The sequence below is a fragment of the Mirounga leonina genome, unplaced genomic scaffold (genome assembly GCF_011800145.1).
Source record: "Mirounga leonina isolate KUSES-001 unplaced genomic scaffold, KU_Mleo_1.0 Mir_106, whole genome shotgun sequence".
Taxonomy (NCBI): Eukaryota; Metazoa; Chordata; class Mammalia; order Carnivora; family Phocidae; genus Mirounga; species Mirounga leonina.
The window spans coordinates 3,757,266-3,773,753 of NW_023270232.1; the positions used below are offsets into that span (position 1 = coordinate 3,757,266).

The 16,488-nt window shown below is 33.9% G+C and overlaps 1 protein-coding gene across 6 annotated transcripts in view; it reads right to left on the minus strand.

The window, feature by feature from the left end:
• LOC118017864 (probable E3 ubiquitin-protein ligase HERC4) overlaps positions 1–16,488 on the minus strand; it is a 131,367-nt gene that overhangs the window by 90,743 nt on the left and 24,136 nt on the right. For all 6 annotated transcript variants that reach the window (XR_004681259.1, XR_004681260.1, XM_035016194.1 and 3 more), the window contains 4 exons: positions 12,827–12,986; positions 4,557–4,633; positions 1,316–1,537; positions 141–232 (listed from right to left, as the gene is read on the minus strand). Coding sequence is in view for 4 of the 6 variants with exons in the window: in XM_035016194.1 (XP_034872085.1) it covers positions 141–232; positions 1,316–1,537; positions 4,557–4,633; positions 12,827–12,986 (551 nt within the window). In the remaining 2 variants the exon portion in view is untranslated. The remainder of the gene's footprint in view (positions 1–140; positions 233–1,315; positions 1,538–4,556; positions 4,634–12,826; positions 12,987–16,488) is intronic.

Here is a 16,488-nt window from a genome sequence, read left to right on the forward strand (position 1 = left end):
TCTAGTTCTTGTCTTCAAGATAAATTACATTTTAGACATCAGTAACACTTGAGGTTCTAATGTAAATATCATGAAAACATTCACTAATTATAAATAACTACCATGAGTAAAAATAAAGAAGTTTTATAGGAGTACGATACCTTGGTTAGTGCAGCAGTATGATCTTCTCCACAACAAATATAAACTATTTTCTGAGTTCTTAGTGACTTTAGTAAATTAGGAACATACCTATCTGAAAATTCCAACAAGAGACGTTAACGGTATTTTTTAAGTTAAAACTCTTCTAAAATGTGTTTCCTCTACAGCTTCCCAAGCTCAGCAGACAGTGATAAATAATTTTAACTTGATCCAATGATTTTGTAGCACAAGCCTACTTAATTGGGTTCCCAGGTCTTTCTATTCATGCTGCTGTGATAGAGGGTTTTAAAGAGTAATTTCAGTGTTAAACTGCCCTAACACCAATCTGCCCTTAACTAGAAATCAAGGAATTTCAAAGCTATTTGCTTCTAATATCATTCTTTATATTCACATCATGATAATTAAGCTCACAGGATTCTATTTAAGTACTTGAAAATTATACTTTCTGCTATTTTGTAGCAGAAAAGAAATATGTCCTAATCTGACATTTTTCTTATGCAGAACAAAATATTTTAAAATTCTGAGTATTTTTTGCTTATCATTACCAGTTGTTACTAGACCAACAACTCACTTTTGTCCACTTAAGTCATGACAATTATGTTGAATTTTATGAAATTAGTTTTTGTATTTCAGGTATTGGCATCTGAATTAATGTAGTTATGAAAAATCAGTTCCAAGATCCTGACTTGTTTCAAGTAATTATAAATTTTAAAATTCAAATTATTTTCAAGACTCTAGAATCGATGTTAAAAGTGAAGCTTCAAAATAAAGATTTAATGACTCAGATTATTTTAATATTTCCTTGAAAAACTCAAATAGACTAACACTTCATGTTACTTTCCAGAATAATTTTACAACTTCTTTCCACCAATGGTGGCCAATAATGTGATTATCAATTGAAGTAATGTTTTTCACAACTTTCTTTTAATGAACATCTAACAATAAAGATTTTTCCAGATATACTTTCTAGAGTTTATTTGGTGATAAAACGGTATTTTTTGGCATTCCCACCATCCCTTAAAAATATTATCTAATGGAATTTTTAAATAAACCTCTCATCCCCTTCTCCACATCAGGGAAGACTTGGGTACATTTCTTTCTGACGTTAAGAATCACTGATCCATCTCAAAAGATCATTTCTTTTTAAGTACATTTATTATAAATAATGAGAACCTACCATTTTCATCATTAAGACCTAGTTGACCAAATTTGTTGCGTCCCCATCCAAAAATAGCTCCAGAAAGTGTGAGTACAAAACTATGGGCTCCTCCTGCTGCAACTTGCATGAAAGGGATTCCAAGCAAAGACTTAATCAGCTGTGGTGAAGCTTGCTTTTTACAGTCAATGCCTAAACCCAACTGGCCGTATTTATTTTGTCCCCAACAGAAGACTTCACTTGCTGTAAAACAGAAATTACAAAATTAACTATTTTCCTCACACACACAAAAACTTCATCTGAAGATCATCAGTTACTTTGGGACATTCTCCCTCTCATCAAATGGAAATACATACTCTCCTTTATTAAGTTTATTTCTTATATGGAAACATAATACCACCTAGAAGAATATTCTGTATTAGTACACTTTAAGTTTGACCCACTGTACTAATGAATGGTAAGTCACATAACTGAGGGTAATCTCATTTCCTTATGTTTCTTAAGATAAGATCATTCCTTTTTAATAGTCCTCAAGTCTCACTTTTATTCTGTGATTTATCCCAAGAGGCACTCAACCAGGCTCAAGGCTTCAGTTATTGTATACTGATCACATTCAAAATTTTATCACTAGACCAGACCTCTCTTATGAGTAATATACCCATGTATCTAATTGTTTATCTGACATCTACACTTGGATATTACAAAGGCACCTCCAGCTCAGTGTGTTCCAAACAATTTATGACCCCCACCCTACCTCCCATATGTGGACCTATTCTCAGTGTTCTCCATCTCAATAAATGATATTATAACTGATGCAGTAGCACAAGCCATAAACAGAGAGAGTCATGCTGAACTCTCATCTCTTACCTTATACACAGACTGGTATCAATCTATCATATATCACCACGTAATATACAGTTTTCCTTCTAAAGAAAAATATGGCAAATAGATCCATTCCTCACCATCTCTGCTTGTCACTTTTGCTCCCCCAACTGTCACCCTATTTTGCAATTTTAGACATCTTTTTATTTTATTAAATAAAATTCATACTATAAAATAGTATACATTTAAAAGTAAGTTTCCCTCTAAAATTAGACCTTGGGTCCTCTCCCAAGAGACTGGTATGTACTTCCAGAAATATTTTATGGACATACTAGCAGACATCTGTATATATACAGAGAGATATTATTAAAATGTAGATCTGATAAATGTGGCTAACTGAAAAAGTTATCAGAGCCTTCCCAATGACACTGGGATAAGCACTTTTAACAAGGCCTGTAATGTTCTTTATAATCTACCTATGTTTCCGAGCTCATTTCATACCTGGTTCTCCCCTCACTATACTCTAGTGATACTTGTCTTCCTTTACATTCTCCAATGCCCATTTCTCACACGCTTGAAGTTCCCTCTGTGTAGACCTTCCCCTCATCTTTGTCTAGTTCACTTCTACTCTCTCCCAGCAGGAAGCTTTCCCTGGTCACCCAGATTACATTCAGTCCCCCTGTTATATGCTCTTAATATCCTAAACTTTTTTCTTTACAGTGCTTTTTCATAGTATGTAACTATACTGCTATTTGTATATGACTGTAACATAAGGGCTAGCAGCATACTCCTTACCACTATATACTGTACACTCCAATGTGCCTAGTTCATACTGAGGGATCAAAAAAAAAAAAAATCATTAAATGAGTAAAATACTGCTAAAGCATGAAGCCAAATTTAAGTCAAGACAGACAACTACCCTCCTCATCAGTAAAACATTTGGGTTTAAATTAATCTTGGATCTACCTACCAAAATATCAAAAGAAGAGCTGACAAAGTAACAACAAAGAATACAGGGATGCCAGCTTCCCCACTGCCTACAGAAATTCAAATGCCTTAATAAGGCATTTAAGGCCTTTGTAACGTATTACCTCAGCTGAAGGATCAGTTATGTCTCCCATGCTCACAATATCCACATAAAACTACATGCTAATATTCAAATACACAAAACACTTTCCTCATTCTATGCCTTTACTAGTACTATCATCTTAGCCAATCCTCAACACTTCCCCTAGCTACTTCTCAACATTTCTCCAATTCTGAATGTATTTTATTCGTCTTTTAAGACTTGCATCAAATGCCAATTCCTTCTTTATTGTTAATAATTTTATTGATTTGAACTAATTACACTTTTTTCATTTCCATAGCACTTTACTTTGACCTCGATCAAAACAGTATTTTCCTGTCTCAGACTAGTTATTTGTATTATCTGCCCCCTCCACTAGATGGTATAGTCCCTAAAAATAATTCTATTATCTTACCTGTATTTCCCCACAGCTATACCCTAGTGCTGTATTCACAGTAGGTCTGGACATTTAATGAATTAAATAATACTAATAATGAAGCCACTGGAGCATATTTTTTAAATGGTAAAAACCAACATAGTAACCCATGCTACAATCCTTAGCTGGCAGATGAAGAAGTTAAATGAATAAGTAACAAAAGCAAACAAGCCTAATAGGATGCTTAGCCTTCACTGTTTATATTCATAAAAAGTCTGAGATCAAAGGAGACTGGTCAAGTTATAACCTTCCCACCCTCTATGAAGGCATGGCATTTAGCAGACTATAGAACAATTAGACACAAAAATCAATTCCATGTCTATATACTAGCAATAACAACTTAAAAATGATTCAATAATAAAAAATATCATTTGATATCTCGGGGAAAATCTAATAAAAGATGTATAAGACCTATCCACACAAAACATTGAGAAAAAGTAAAAGATTAAAATAGAGGGATATATGGGCGCCTGGGTGGCTCAGTTGGTTAAGCGACTGCCTTCGGCTCAGGTCGTGATCCTGGAGTCCCGGGATCGAGTCCCGCATCGGGCTCCCTGCTGGGCAGGGAGTCTGCTTCTCCCTCTGACCCTCCCCCCTCTCATGCTCTATCTCATTCTCTCTCTCAAATAAATAAATAAAATCTTTAAAAAAAAAAAAAAATAGAGGGATATAATATGTTCAAGAATTTAAAGAATCAATATTGTAAAGATTTCCCTAAAATTGATTTATAGAAACAATGTAATCCCAATCAAAATCCCAGTAGTCTATGTCTCTGTGAAGACTGACAAGCTAATTCTAAAATGTATATGGATATGAGAAGGATCAAAAAGAACCAGGACAATCTTGAATTTCAAGAACAATGTTGGAGGACTTTCTGCTCAATTCAAGTATCCAGTAATAAAATTGAAAAGGGGCAAGAAAATAAAAATAATGCTTACCTTTAGAAAGTGCAAGTGAATGATAGTAACCGCAAGCAACCTGTACTATCTGGATATCTGACAAACTTTTAATATTTCTAGAAAATAAAAGAAATCAAAATCAGTTAATTCCATTTAATAAATGGATCCTGCATACTATTTATTAATGCCACTTATTGACTACCTGTTATGTGCAAGTAGTTTCCTACTGACCTAGCAGTTCATGCTATTTTTTATATAAGTCATTTTACCCAACTATTTATGCTAACATCAGAAAACAAAATCAAATGTGAAAAAAACTAAGAGGTGCAATGAGAAAGGACTTTGAAAAAAGAATTTAAGCAAACTATGCTCACACCTCAAGTATTCCTCACAGTGCTTTTATAATTAAGATATTTTCTTTTATCAACAGAAATCTTTAGCTCAAAGTGTGAAACCTGGCAATATATTTGTAAAACAAATGTCCATGATCTAATTTGTCTAAAATTGGTGTTTGGCCTAGTTTAATACATGTTCTCTATCAGGTTCCTTAAGAACCAACAGGGATTCTTATCATGTGGTGCTACCAATTCACAAATTATGAAACCTATTCCTTTTGAGCTATCCTTTTCCTTTACATCTAAATCAGTGATATTAAACTTAATTCTTTATTAGAAAAATTTAATCAATTCATATGTATTATGATCACTGATATATTCAGTCATATTTCTGCCATCTTGCATTTTTTTCCTTATATTTTTATAGTTTCTTCCCCCCCTTTCTGATTTTTCCTTAATTGCAATATAATTCTGAAGGCTAATTTTTAAAACATTACAAAAATCAAGTAACTTTGTGCATCAATCATCCCAGGTGTTTCTTATGTAGTACCCCTTCTCCTGGTCATTCTGTTTTTCCTGAATGAATGTTTTCAAGGTAAAAAGGGGGGAGGAAACATATGTTTCTTATTTCCCTTTACCTGATACTGCCACCTGACCTGATTCTGCCATATGAGAGTCCGGAGCAAGTTCTGACCAGAGTGTCGATACCCATGATTTTCGGGAGGCAGCTTCAGCAAATCAAATTTTGAGTAGGAGAAAGGAGAGTTACTCTAATTCCATATTGTTCTATTAAAAATATTTTATTTAGTGGATTTATGTTCTTAACTACAAAACCTGAGAGTTGCACTGCTATAATTTAGCAGAATCCAACAAGTTAGCAGGATCCAGTGCACCTTCATATTTTCAAATGTAGCAAAATGCCATTTTTTCTGCAATTAGCAAAATCAAACTCTAGCAATGCAAAAACAGAAATAAAAAAATACATGGATATGTATAACTGTGCTGAAGTTACTAAACATTTACCGTTACTGTTTATGCATATTAGGCACATGATACACTGACCAGTGAACTCTATTAACTATTTTTTAACTATATTAACTATTTTTAAAAAAACTTGTTCCAGGTATCAAGTCCAAATAAAAATTTCAAATACTACACTCTCATAGCACTTTATGTTTTTTCCTTCACAGCATTTATCACTATTAATTACTAGTGTACTTATTCATTTAATCATTACTAGTGTACTCTGCTAAACAATAAGCTCTATAGACGCAGAGTATGTGTTAACACTCATAGGCTCCCCAGCCCTTACCACAGTGCCTGCCAAAAATATGTAATGAATACATTGTTTAAGGATGGAGTTTATAAAGTCTTTGAGGCTTTAATATTAAACTATTCATAAAATCTGTCCCTAAAACTTCTAAATTTGCATAGCAATTTATACTCGGGTGACTTCCACATTTCCAAAATTATCATAAGGCTTGGAATATAACATAAATACTCATTTCTTTAGCCATGTTTGCTACAGCGACAAGGAACTATATTCTCCTGTGGAATTACTGTTTAAAAAAAATCTTCCTTCATCTCCATGTAAATTAATATACTGAAGGTTTGGGAAGCTGAGGGTATGTTTTTCTTTCCTTTTTTTTTTTTTTTTTAGCTTTCAGGAATAAAAGAAGAAAAATAGTGAATGGTAATAAGTTACCATATTAGTTCCCCATGTTTTCATTTTTCCTAAAGGGATAACAAATTATAAAATTCTTAATGAAACAGAATTTTTTAATTTATCAAAAGTAATTCTCTTTAAGTAAAAAAGCTAATGTAGATATTTGTTTTCAATTTTTTAAAATGATTCAAATACAGTTAAGAAGTAAACTAAGCCAGAATAAACTTTGTAAATAAAAATACGTACTTATACATACACACTACATGAAGATTCCTATTTAATCAGAACTATGAAGAGAAAAAAATCAGAATTCAGACAACTAGGGTCAATATTTTCTAACTGCTTATAAATTTGAAATAACTCCCTAAAGTTTAGAGTATGTCAAACATTTTACTTTATTTATTTTTTATTAAAGATTTTATTTATTTATTTGACAGAGACACAGCGAGAGAGGGAACATAAGCAGGGGGAGTGGGAGAGGGAGAAGCAGGCTTCCCGCAGAGCAGGGAACCTGACGCAGGGCTCGATCCCAGGACCCTGGGATTATGACCTGAGCTGAAGGCAGACACTTAACGACTGAGCCACCCAGGCGCCCCATGTCAAACATTTTACATGGCTATGACATCACTAAATGATTCACTGTGAAGAACTGAATCATTTCTGTACTGTATTTTGAAAGATGTCTGAAATTTGTAAGAAAACTCTTAATAAACTTGGAAATAAGATTTGTACTCCCCTCTGTTGGGAAGTCTGCCAAAATATATTAATTACTGGATATGGGTGCTATTGTACTGTTATACTTTACAATTTAATGTACAGGGGCATTAGAGACAGAAACCAGGCACTTAGAGTTGTTTGTGAAGGTAAAATTCCAACACTGTTGACTATGTGTAAAAAGTTTATATTACATAATTAAAAATTTCAGAAAACATTAAATATTTTGTCAAATTCAAACTCAACAAGGTGTTTACATTATTTTGTATGTCAATTATACCTCAATAAAGTGGTTTTAAAAATATATTTTACCAATAAAACATAATTAACAATTTTCTATTTCCCAGTGAAGCCAAAACTTCCTTAGTGAGTTAAGAAGTCTTAGCACCAACTCTTCTTTCACTTTTGAAAAATTTATGCTAACAATCTAGTCTCTACCATTAAGAAATACTTATTCTTTTTAATCTAAAATTGTATTATATGTTCAAAATTGAGGGAGGTCAAGAAAATAAATTTTACTTTTGACCAAGCTGACAAGTCAAACATATTTAATTAGTTTCTATAATCCAGAAATAGTTGTTCTCACAAGGATCATGTTATACCACCCTTTCATAGTTTTTATTGCATAGGTCCAAGAAACAGAATTTAAAAAAAAAAAAAACCCTACAATTTTATTGCCAACAACTGGTTTTCTAAAGTTTGCATGGAAAAGTATTTATTTCCACTTATATCAAACTAAATAAAAGACAGTAAAATTAGGCTTAACTTTTTTATTTTTATAAAGGTGTAACATATATCCTACATAAAAAGAAATAACTAGGCAGAAATGCAGGTCTACAGGCAAACCATAGGAGACCGTTAAATATAGGGAACAAGTTGAGGGTTGGTGGAGGGGAGTTTGGTGGGGGGCTGGGGTAACTGGGTGATGGGCATTAAGGAGGGCACTTGATATAATGAGCACTGGGTATTATATGCAGCTGATGAATCACTAAATTCTACCCCTGAAACTAATACTACACTATATGTGAACTTGAATTTAAATAAAGTTTTGAAAGAAAAAAAAAAGAAAGAAAGAAATGCAGGTCTACAGAGACTAGCGTTAGTACTGAATAATCTTTCCCCAAGAAGTAGTGATTTCAAAACAAAATTAGAAATAGGAAAAGATTGGGCGCCTGGGTGGCTCAGTCGTTAAGCATCTGCCTTCGGCTCAGGTCATGATCCCAGGGTTCTGGGATCAAGCCCCACATCAGGCTCCCTGCTCGGCAGGAAGCCTGCTTCTCCCTCTCCCACTCCCCCTGCTTGTGTTCCTGCTGTCGCTATCTCTCTGTGAAATAAATAAATAAAATCTTAAAAAAAAAAAAAAGAAATAGGAAAAGATTATCAAAGTAGTAACCGTTTCAACTATCACCTATTATTAATTTTACATTCTTCTTTCATTTTAAAGTGCTGCTTAAATACTCTTATCTACTGGCATAAAAATGGATTTTGTTTTCAAGAAAGTACAGCCTAACATGAATCTTCACTTTTCTGACCATTCTTACAAAAAAATTATAAACACTAATTTTTTAAAAATCTATTTACATATAGTTGAGCTTCCTCCTGTCTTCTACACATTTTATTCAAAATGAATGCAAAATTTACAAAGCTGGCTGACATCTTTAAGCATATATAAAAAGTCTTGCATATAAAAATGGTTTGGTACCACAATTAAAAAAGAAAAAAAAAATCACTGGCAGTGTTCCACAAAAATATATTTCTTTGTCATATATTGATTTGATATGATTTCAAACATACTTGTTTATGACAAAATGAAACTGTTCTTAAGAGTAAAGCTGTTGGGCGCCTGCGTGGCTCAGTTGGTTAAGCGACTGCCTTCGGCTCAGGTCATGATCCTGGAGTCCCGGGATCGAGTCCCGCATCGGGCTCCCTGCTCCGCGGGGAGTCTGCTTCTCCCTCTGACCCTCCCCCCTCTCATGCTCTCTATCTCATTCTCTCTCTCAAATAAATAAATAAATAAATAAATAAATCTTAAAAAAAAAAAAAAAAGAGTAAAGCTGTTTAGGGGCGCCTGGATGGCTCAGTTGGTTAAGCGACTGTCTTCGGCTCAGGTCATGATCCTGGAGTCCCTGGATCGAGTCCCGCATCGGGCTCCCTGCTCGGCGGGGAGTCTGCTTCTCCCTCTCCTGCTCCTCCCTCTTGTGCTCTCTCTCTCTCTCTGACTCTCTCTCTCAAATAAATAAATAAAATCTTTGGAAAAAAAAAAAGAGTAAAGCTGTTTAGATATAAAGATGAAGTAAGCTGTGTCAGGATGTCATTAATCTCATCTGTTCTGGATGATTCAGTGGCTCAGCTGCTGTGGGGCTCCACTGGGGGCTTACCAATAAAAACACATGGGGGCGCCTGGGTGGCTCAGTTGGTTAAGCGACTGCCTTCGGCTCAGGTCATGATCCTGGAGTCCCAGGATAGAGTCCCGCATCGGGCTCCCTGCTCGGCGGGGAGCCTGCTTCTCCCTCTGACCCTCCCCCCTCTCATGCTCTCTGTATCTCATTCTCTCTCAAATGAATAAATAAAAAAATAAAATCTTTAAAAAAAATAAAAATAAAAAAAATAAAAACACATAAAGAAAAACTTTAGCTAGAGGACATTTAGACCAAAAATACTGAGAGTTTGTGAGGACTACCCAGACTCTTAGGTCTTAGCTGATCTAAATAGCTCTCCAAAGACACGGCAATTAGTGCCAGCCACAATAAAGGAGACTTTTTAACCTTCAGTGGTAAAAACCAAGCAGCAGTTGTAGGGAAAAGATCCTCTCGCCCATCAACACTTGCTAGGTGTATCCTTCCTTAGCAACATGCTCTACAACAGGGGACTTTTACTTTTGTGCTGGCAGGAGGAAATCAGCTCTCAGTTGGCTAAGCCATCTCTCCCTAGTATCAAGTCATATAAAGATATACCTCAACTAAATTTGATGTTTATTACTATCATCTCCTCTTGCTTGAAACAATAGCATGATTTATCTATCACCGGTCTGGAGTATGTTATTTATCCCATATGCTACTGGCTTGTGAAATTACTTTAGTAAACCTGTGTTAAATAGATGGCAGGCAAAGACAAACTCAGTCTCTGAGCATGATTTGCCCCAAACAAAATATACTGAAATACTAAATTGCCCTTTTTTTTTTTAAATTTTTTATTTATTTGAGAGAGAGAGAGAGAGAGAGAGCATGGGGGGGGAGGGTCAGAGGAAGAAGCAGACTCCTCGCTGAGCAAGGAGCCCGATGCGGGACTCGATCCTGGGACTCCAAGATCATGACCTGAGCCGAAGGCAGTCGCTTAACCAACTGAGCCACCCAGGTGCCCCTAAATTGCCCTTTAACACATGAAAATATCAGTAAAAACTACATATATGTTATAACAAATCAGATCAGTCCATTGAAAACTGAGTAGGTTGAACAGGAGAAATGCCTTAACACAGAGCTTAAAAGTCAATACACATATTTAGCAAATTCAAAAACATACAAGTTTAAACCAAATGACTCAAATAAGATCTCTTAAGGTCCCCATCCAGGTTCATGAAATAGTAAAGTCACAAATACATAATTTATTATAGGGCACTGTCCAAATAAACTGTCATATAATAAAATTCTCTCATAATTACCTTTCTTTCCATTTACTAAGTATCTATGAATTACTGACTGAAATCCCCTATACTAGAAGTGAAGAGCAACAAAAATGTAAGTATGATTTTAAGAAACCAATGGAGTAAATGTAAAAGAAATTAAAAAGCTTTGACATAAATCATGGTTTTGAGATGGTGATTTAGAAAATCTCACATGTAAGTCCCTTTTCAATCATAAAAACACAGAATTTTAAGAATCTTAAATTAAAAATCCTATTCTCCGACAATTATCTGTGGGAGGAAATAAAAGCAGTAGAAGATATGATAAATAAGGTCACTAAGTTTCTATGAATGCTTTGTATTATTATCTAGCCAATAGCTATTTGGTTGCAAATTACCATTTCCTGATATAAATCAAAACTGAAATGACTAAAAAATTCAATTTACTTAGCTTAAGGAAAAAAAGTTTTCTCCCAAGAGCACCATCATTAAGAGATATAAAAAGCATAATGGGAGTTGTGTTTGTTATTTAATTGTTGTAACAAAAGAAATTAAGGGGATTTGGGGAGTTCTGTGGAATTTAGTTACAAGATCAATCAAGGAAACATGTGATTATGATGTATCCAAAAGTCTCAACTGACAGTTTTTACTAGAACAGATATAAAACATTAAACCAAAGACCAAAAAAAAAAACTTTTCATAAATTAAAACAAAGCAAATACTTTTAGTTCTCAATAAACATACACGAGGAAAGGTCATAGGCTTACTAAAGGAACTAGCTATCTTTCCTAGTTAAATAAAACTCATTTCTAACAGTAAGTTTCTGTTCTGAAATATATTATTAGTTCCTGTGTTCCATTTTCTTATCCTAGTAAGTTACATCCTATTTCTTAAACCAAAACAAACATTAATCAATAAGTTAAAAACAAAATATCTAAATGTGTGTAAAAATAATGCTACCTAGATTTATATCTAAAAGTAGTTTAATACCTTTGTTTCTCTGAAGAGTCTTCTTTTGTCCCTATAACTATTACTAGGAAGAACAAGAGTCTAAGGAAGCAAGAATTTGTATAATTTTTTTAAAAAGTGTGAGTTACTGTATTATTTATGTATTTAAAACAAATTGGATACTTTTCTTTAAATCTGTAATTTTTACCTAAATATGTTCATGCTCTTAAAATTTTTAATATTAAAACAATGGCTATGCCCTATGTAAATCTCTAAGACTACACAACATTAACAAGGCATTTTTTTTTTTTTAAAGATTTTATTTATTTATTTGAGAGAGAGAGAATGAGAGACAGAGAGCATGAGAGGGAGGAGGGTCAGAGGGAGAAGCAGACTCCCTGCCGAGCAGGGAGCCCGATGCGGGACTCGATCCCGGGACTCCAGGATCATGACCCGAGCCGAAGGCAGTTGCTTAACCAACTGAGCCACCCAGGCGCCCCAAGGCATTTATTTTTTAATTTTGAAATAATTCTATGATGAATTAGTAACATAAATTAAGTCGTGGCCACAGCTTTGTAAAAAAGTGGAAAGTGACTGAATTCTTTTTACACTAAGCATGAGGGACTTCTATATTCAATAAAAACAATAAAACACAAGATAGAGAAACATGCAACCAACCAATGTTTAATAAATATTTCAATAGCTGGGGTACTCAAGATAGAACTAGTAGTTTAAATTAGTCTAAACCACTTAAAATTTTTAGTAAGAAAATAGTTATAGTAAAGTACATATTCCCCATCCCTTTTCTTTACAAACATAAATAACTTAGAGGAAAATATGTAGTACATAAAAAATAGCACTCAGCCCAAATTAAAGGCAAGAACCTACGTGGTAAACGTCCTTAAGAACTTAAAAGGGAGAAATAATTAGATGTCAACTCTTACTTGCCCACAGCAAGCAGAATAATTTAGAAAACAAATTTATTATAAAAAATTGTTAAAGACCTCTTTTTGGTCACCTTTGTTACCTGGGTACTCTGATACATTCCTCTGATCCTAGCAGGCCAAGCTGTCCATCAGAATCGAGACCCCACGCATACACCTGGCCCTTGTCATTTAGTGCTAATGTATGAGCTTCTCCACATGAAACAGCTACGATATTTTGGGCATCCAGGGCAACAACCTGCTCTACAGAAACCAAGAAGAGAGACATTACATTCTAGTTTTGAACTACCAATGAGAATAAAACAGTCTTCATCTTGTACAAAAAAAAAAAGCTTAAGAAAATGATAAAATACAGACTAAGTAAAACACTAGTTATTCTGAAAAATTTAACAAGTATGTGCCATATAAAATTCTCATTGTGGTAAATACAGATATGCATCCTAGGGTATAAGTGACTCAAAATATTAAGTGACTTGAACATTTTGGGGAAGAAGTTAAAGGTTTATAAAGTTTCTCTCAGAAAGTGCTCTTCATTCAAAGCCATTACCAGTAACAGAAGAGTCCAGCTGAAAAGGGAGTAATTTAAATATCCTGGGCCAAATTATTTAATAATGAAATCATAATTGACATATACTACTATGGAGTGATTCTGAAATTAATGAAATAATCTGAATTGGCAATTTCTGATAGAAAAGCAAATTCTTTACAGATCATAAATAAAGCATCTACTAGATATGCTGAGGAGGGAACTGAAAGGCAATGTAACCATAACGAACAGGTTTTAGTTTATGGACTGCCATTTTAACATCAAAGATATAAAAACCCCATATGTGGTTAAAATATATTCAAGTTTTAAACCAGAAAATAATTCAAAATACTGGTCCTATTTAGCCACTGACAAACCAGCAAAGAAAGTGAAATTGTTTCCTTAGTCTACTTAAGATGTGTAACATCTATCAGTTACTACTCTACTACTACATGTTTTTTTAAGATGTTATTTGAAATGAACCTTTTTTTAGCTTACTAATAAAACTATAATTTCTGTTTTCAATAAACTGAAAGCCTGTTGAAGAGCTGTTAAACTGAATCAATCAGGGTTTCTTCTGAAGCACACTTTAGCTCAATGTAGAAATGCAGCTGTTAGTAAAGAAACCAACTGCATCAAAAAAGTTTAAATCCCTATGGTTAGAGAAATTCACATTCTATCTGGATTACTAGCCTGCATTTTGGGGTGGGAGGTTAGCCCGAGATAGCCTCTAAGAATCTATACAACTTTAATGATATTATTTAAAGTACTTACCTTTAAGTACTGAGTTAGTAACTCGTGAAGCTGGTGAACAGTATGTGGAAGTTCATTATACTAATCTTTTGCTATCTGTATATATTTTGTGTATATGTTTTTAATGAAATTATATTGTAGGAATATACAAAACAAGCAAACAAAGAGAACAAGATATAACATTGTCCTCCCCAAAAAAATCAAGAAAAAGGACTTACAAGTATGACATCATTTATTTACATCAAAACATTACCATAAATCTTAATTATGAATAAAGAAGTAAAACACTCAAAAGATCTGTTCTCTTTCACACAGGCCCCAGAAATAAGTCAATGTATCTCCAAGACTATCCTCAAAGGAAATATAGAAAAGAGCAGAAAATGACAAGATGACAAGACTGATCAGTTCAATAGCTAATGAAGAGTACTTAAATTAGATAGCAATGGCTATAAAATCAAAGGCACCAAAATCCAAGAAACAAAGAAACAATAATCATTCATACCAAACACTAGTATTTACTGTATACCCTTCTGCTCCAAAGACTGGAGACACAATGAGAATAAAACATTTCTAGCCCTCAAAGGGTTTACAGTCTACAGAAAAACAGGTGAGATAAGGACTGTGATTAAATGCTAAGATAAAGGTAACAAAAGGCACCATGGGAACATGAGATACTTTTAAAACCTTCAAAGATACTAGGAAGAATTCTGGAAGACGGTAACACTTAAACACTAAATCCTCAGCTGAGGAAAGAGGAAGAGATTCCATGTAGCCATTTGAGAAAATTCTTATACCAAAACAAACTAAAAACAAAGTGAAAAGACTAATAGGAAAAACAGGGGAAAAAATGTTATTCATACCTCAAAGAAATAATCTCCCCAATTTTTAAAGATGTAGTTGGGAAAAAAAAAAAAAAAGAAGACCAGTAATTCAATGAAAAATGGACAAAAGATGTCAACTGATAGTTCACAGAAAAAGAAACAGAAATGGCCCTTTATCATAATGAAAAGTCGCTCAACCTCATTGATGAGAGAACTCCAAATCCAAACTACATTTGGAAGCCAATAATATGTTCACTTAGAAAATTTATAAAACCACTTATAATTTTATACTTTTCCATATGGGTTAACCTTTAAGCATCAAGGTTTACATTTATCAAGAGAATGAGAAGAAAAGCCACAGAATGGGAGAAAATATTTGCAAAAGATAGTTCTAATAAAGGACTATTATCCAAAATATACAAAAACTCTTTTAAAACTCAACAATAAGAAAATAAACAGCCCAATTAAAAAATAGGCAAAAGAACTGAACAGACACCTCACCAAGGAAGATACACAGATGGCAAGTAAGCCTATGAAAGGATGTTTTCCTTTATATGTCATCAGGGAATTTCAAATTAAAATGAGATCCACTATACACCTTATTAAAATGGCCCAAATTGCTGGAAAGGATAGAGAGCAACAGAAACTCTCATTCACTGCTGGTGGGCATGTAAAAGGATAGAGCCACTTTTGAAGACAGTTTGGTAGTTTCTTACAAAACTAAACATACTCTTATTATATGATCAAGTAATCACAATCCTTGATATTCACCCAAAGGAGCTGAAAACTATGTCAACACAAAAATCTACATAAAGATGTTTACAGCAACTTTATTCACAATTGCTAAAACTTGGAAGCAACCAAGATGTCCTTTAATAGTGAATAAACCGTGGTACATCCAGATGATAGATTATTCAGCCATAAAAAGGAATAAGCTATCAAGCCATGAAAAGACATGGAGGACACTTAAATGCATATTACTAAGTAAAAGAAGCCAATCTGAAAAGGTTACACTCTGTATGATTCCAAATACATGACATTCTGGAAAAGGCAAAACTCTGGAGACAGTAAAAAGTTTAGTGGTTGCTGGAGGTTAGGGGGAAGAGAGGAATGATTAGACAAAGCACAGAGTATTTTAGGGTAGTAAATAAAACTATTCTGTATGATATCATTACCATTCTGTACAATACTACATGTCATTAGGCATTTGTCAAAACCCATAGATTGTACAACACAAAGAGTGAACCCTAATGAAACCAAGGACTTCAGATGATGTCAATGTAGGTTTGTTAATGGTGGTAAATGTACCACTGTGTATAGGCTGTGGATAGTGGGGGAGATTGTGCATGTGTGGGGATGAGATATACGGGAACTCTGTACTCTGCTAAATTTTGCTGTGAACCTAAAACCACTCTAAAAAATAGTTTATTAATTTAAAAAGTTTATGATTATAATAAAACTCACACACCAAGATACTATTTTCATAAAAATCCAAAAGTTTGGTAATAATAGGTTGGAGAAAAAAGCACTCTTATATACTGATAATAGAACTGCAAAACAGAACACTCTTTATGGAGAGGAATGTGGCAATACCTAACAAAACATATGCATTTACCTTCTGGAATTCCATTTCCACAAAAATATC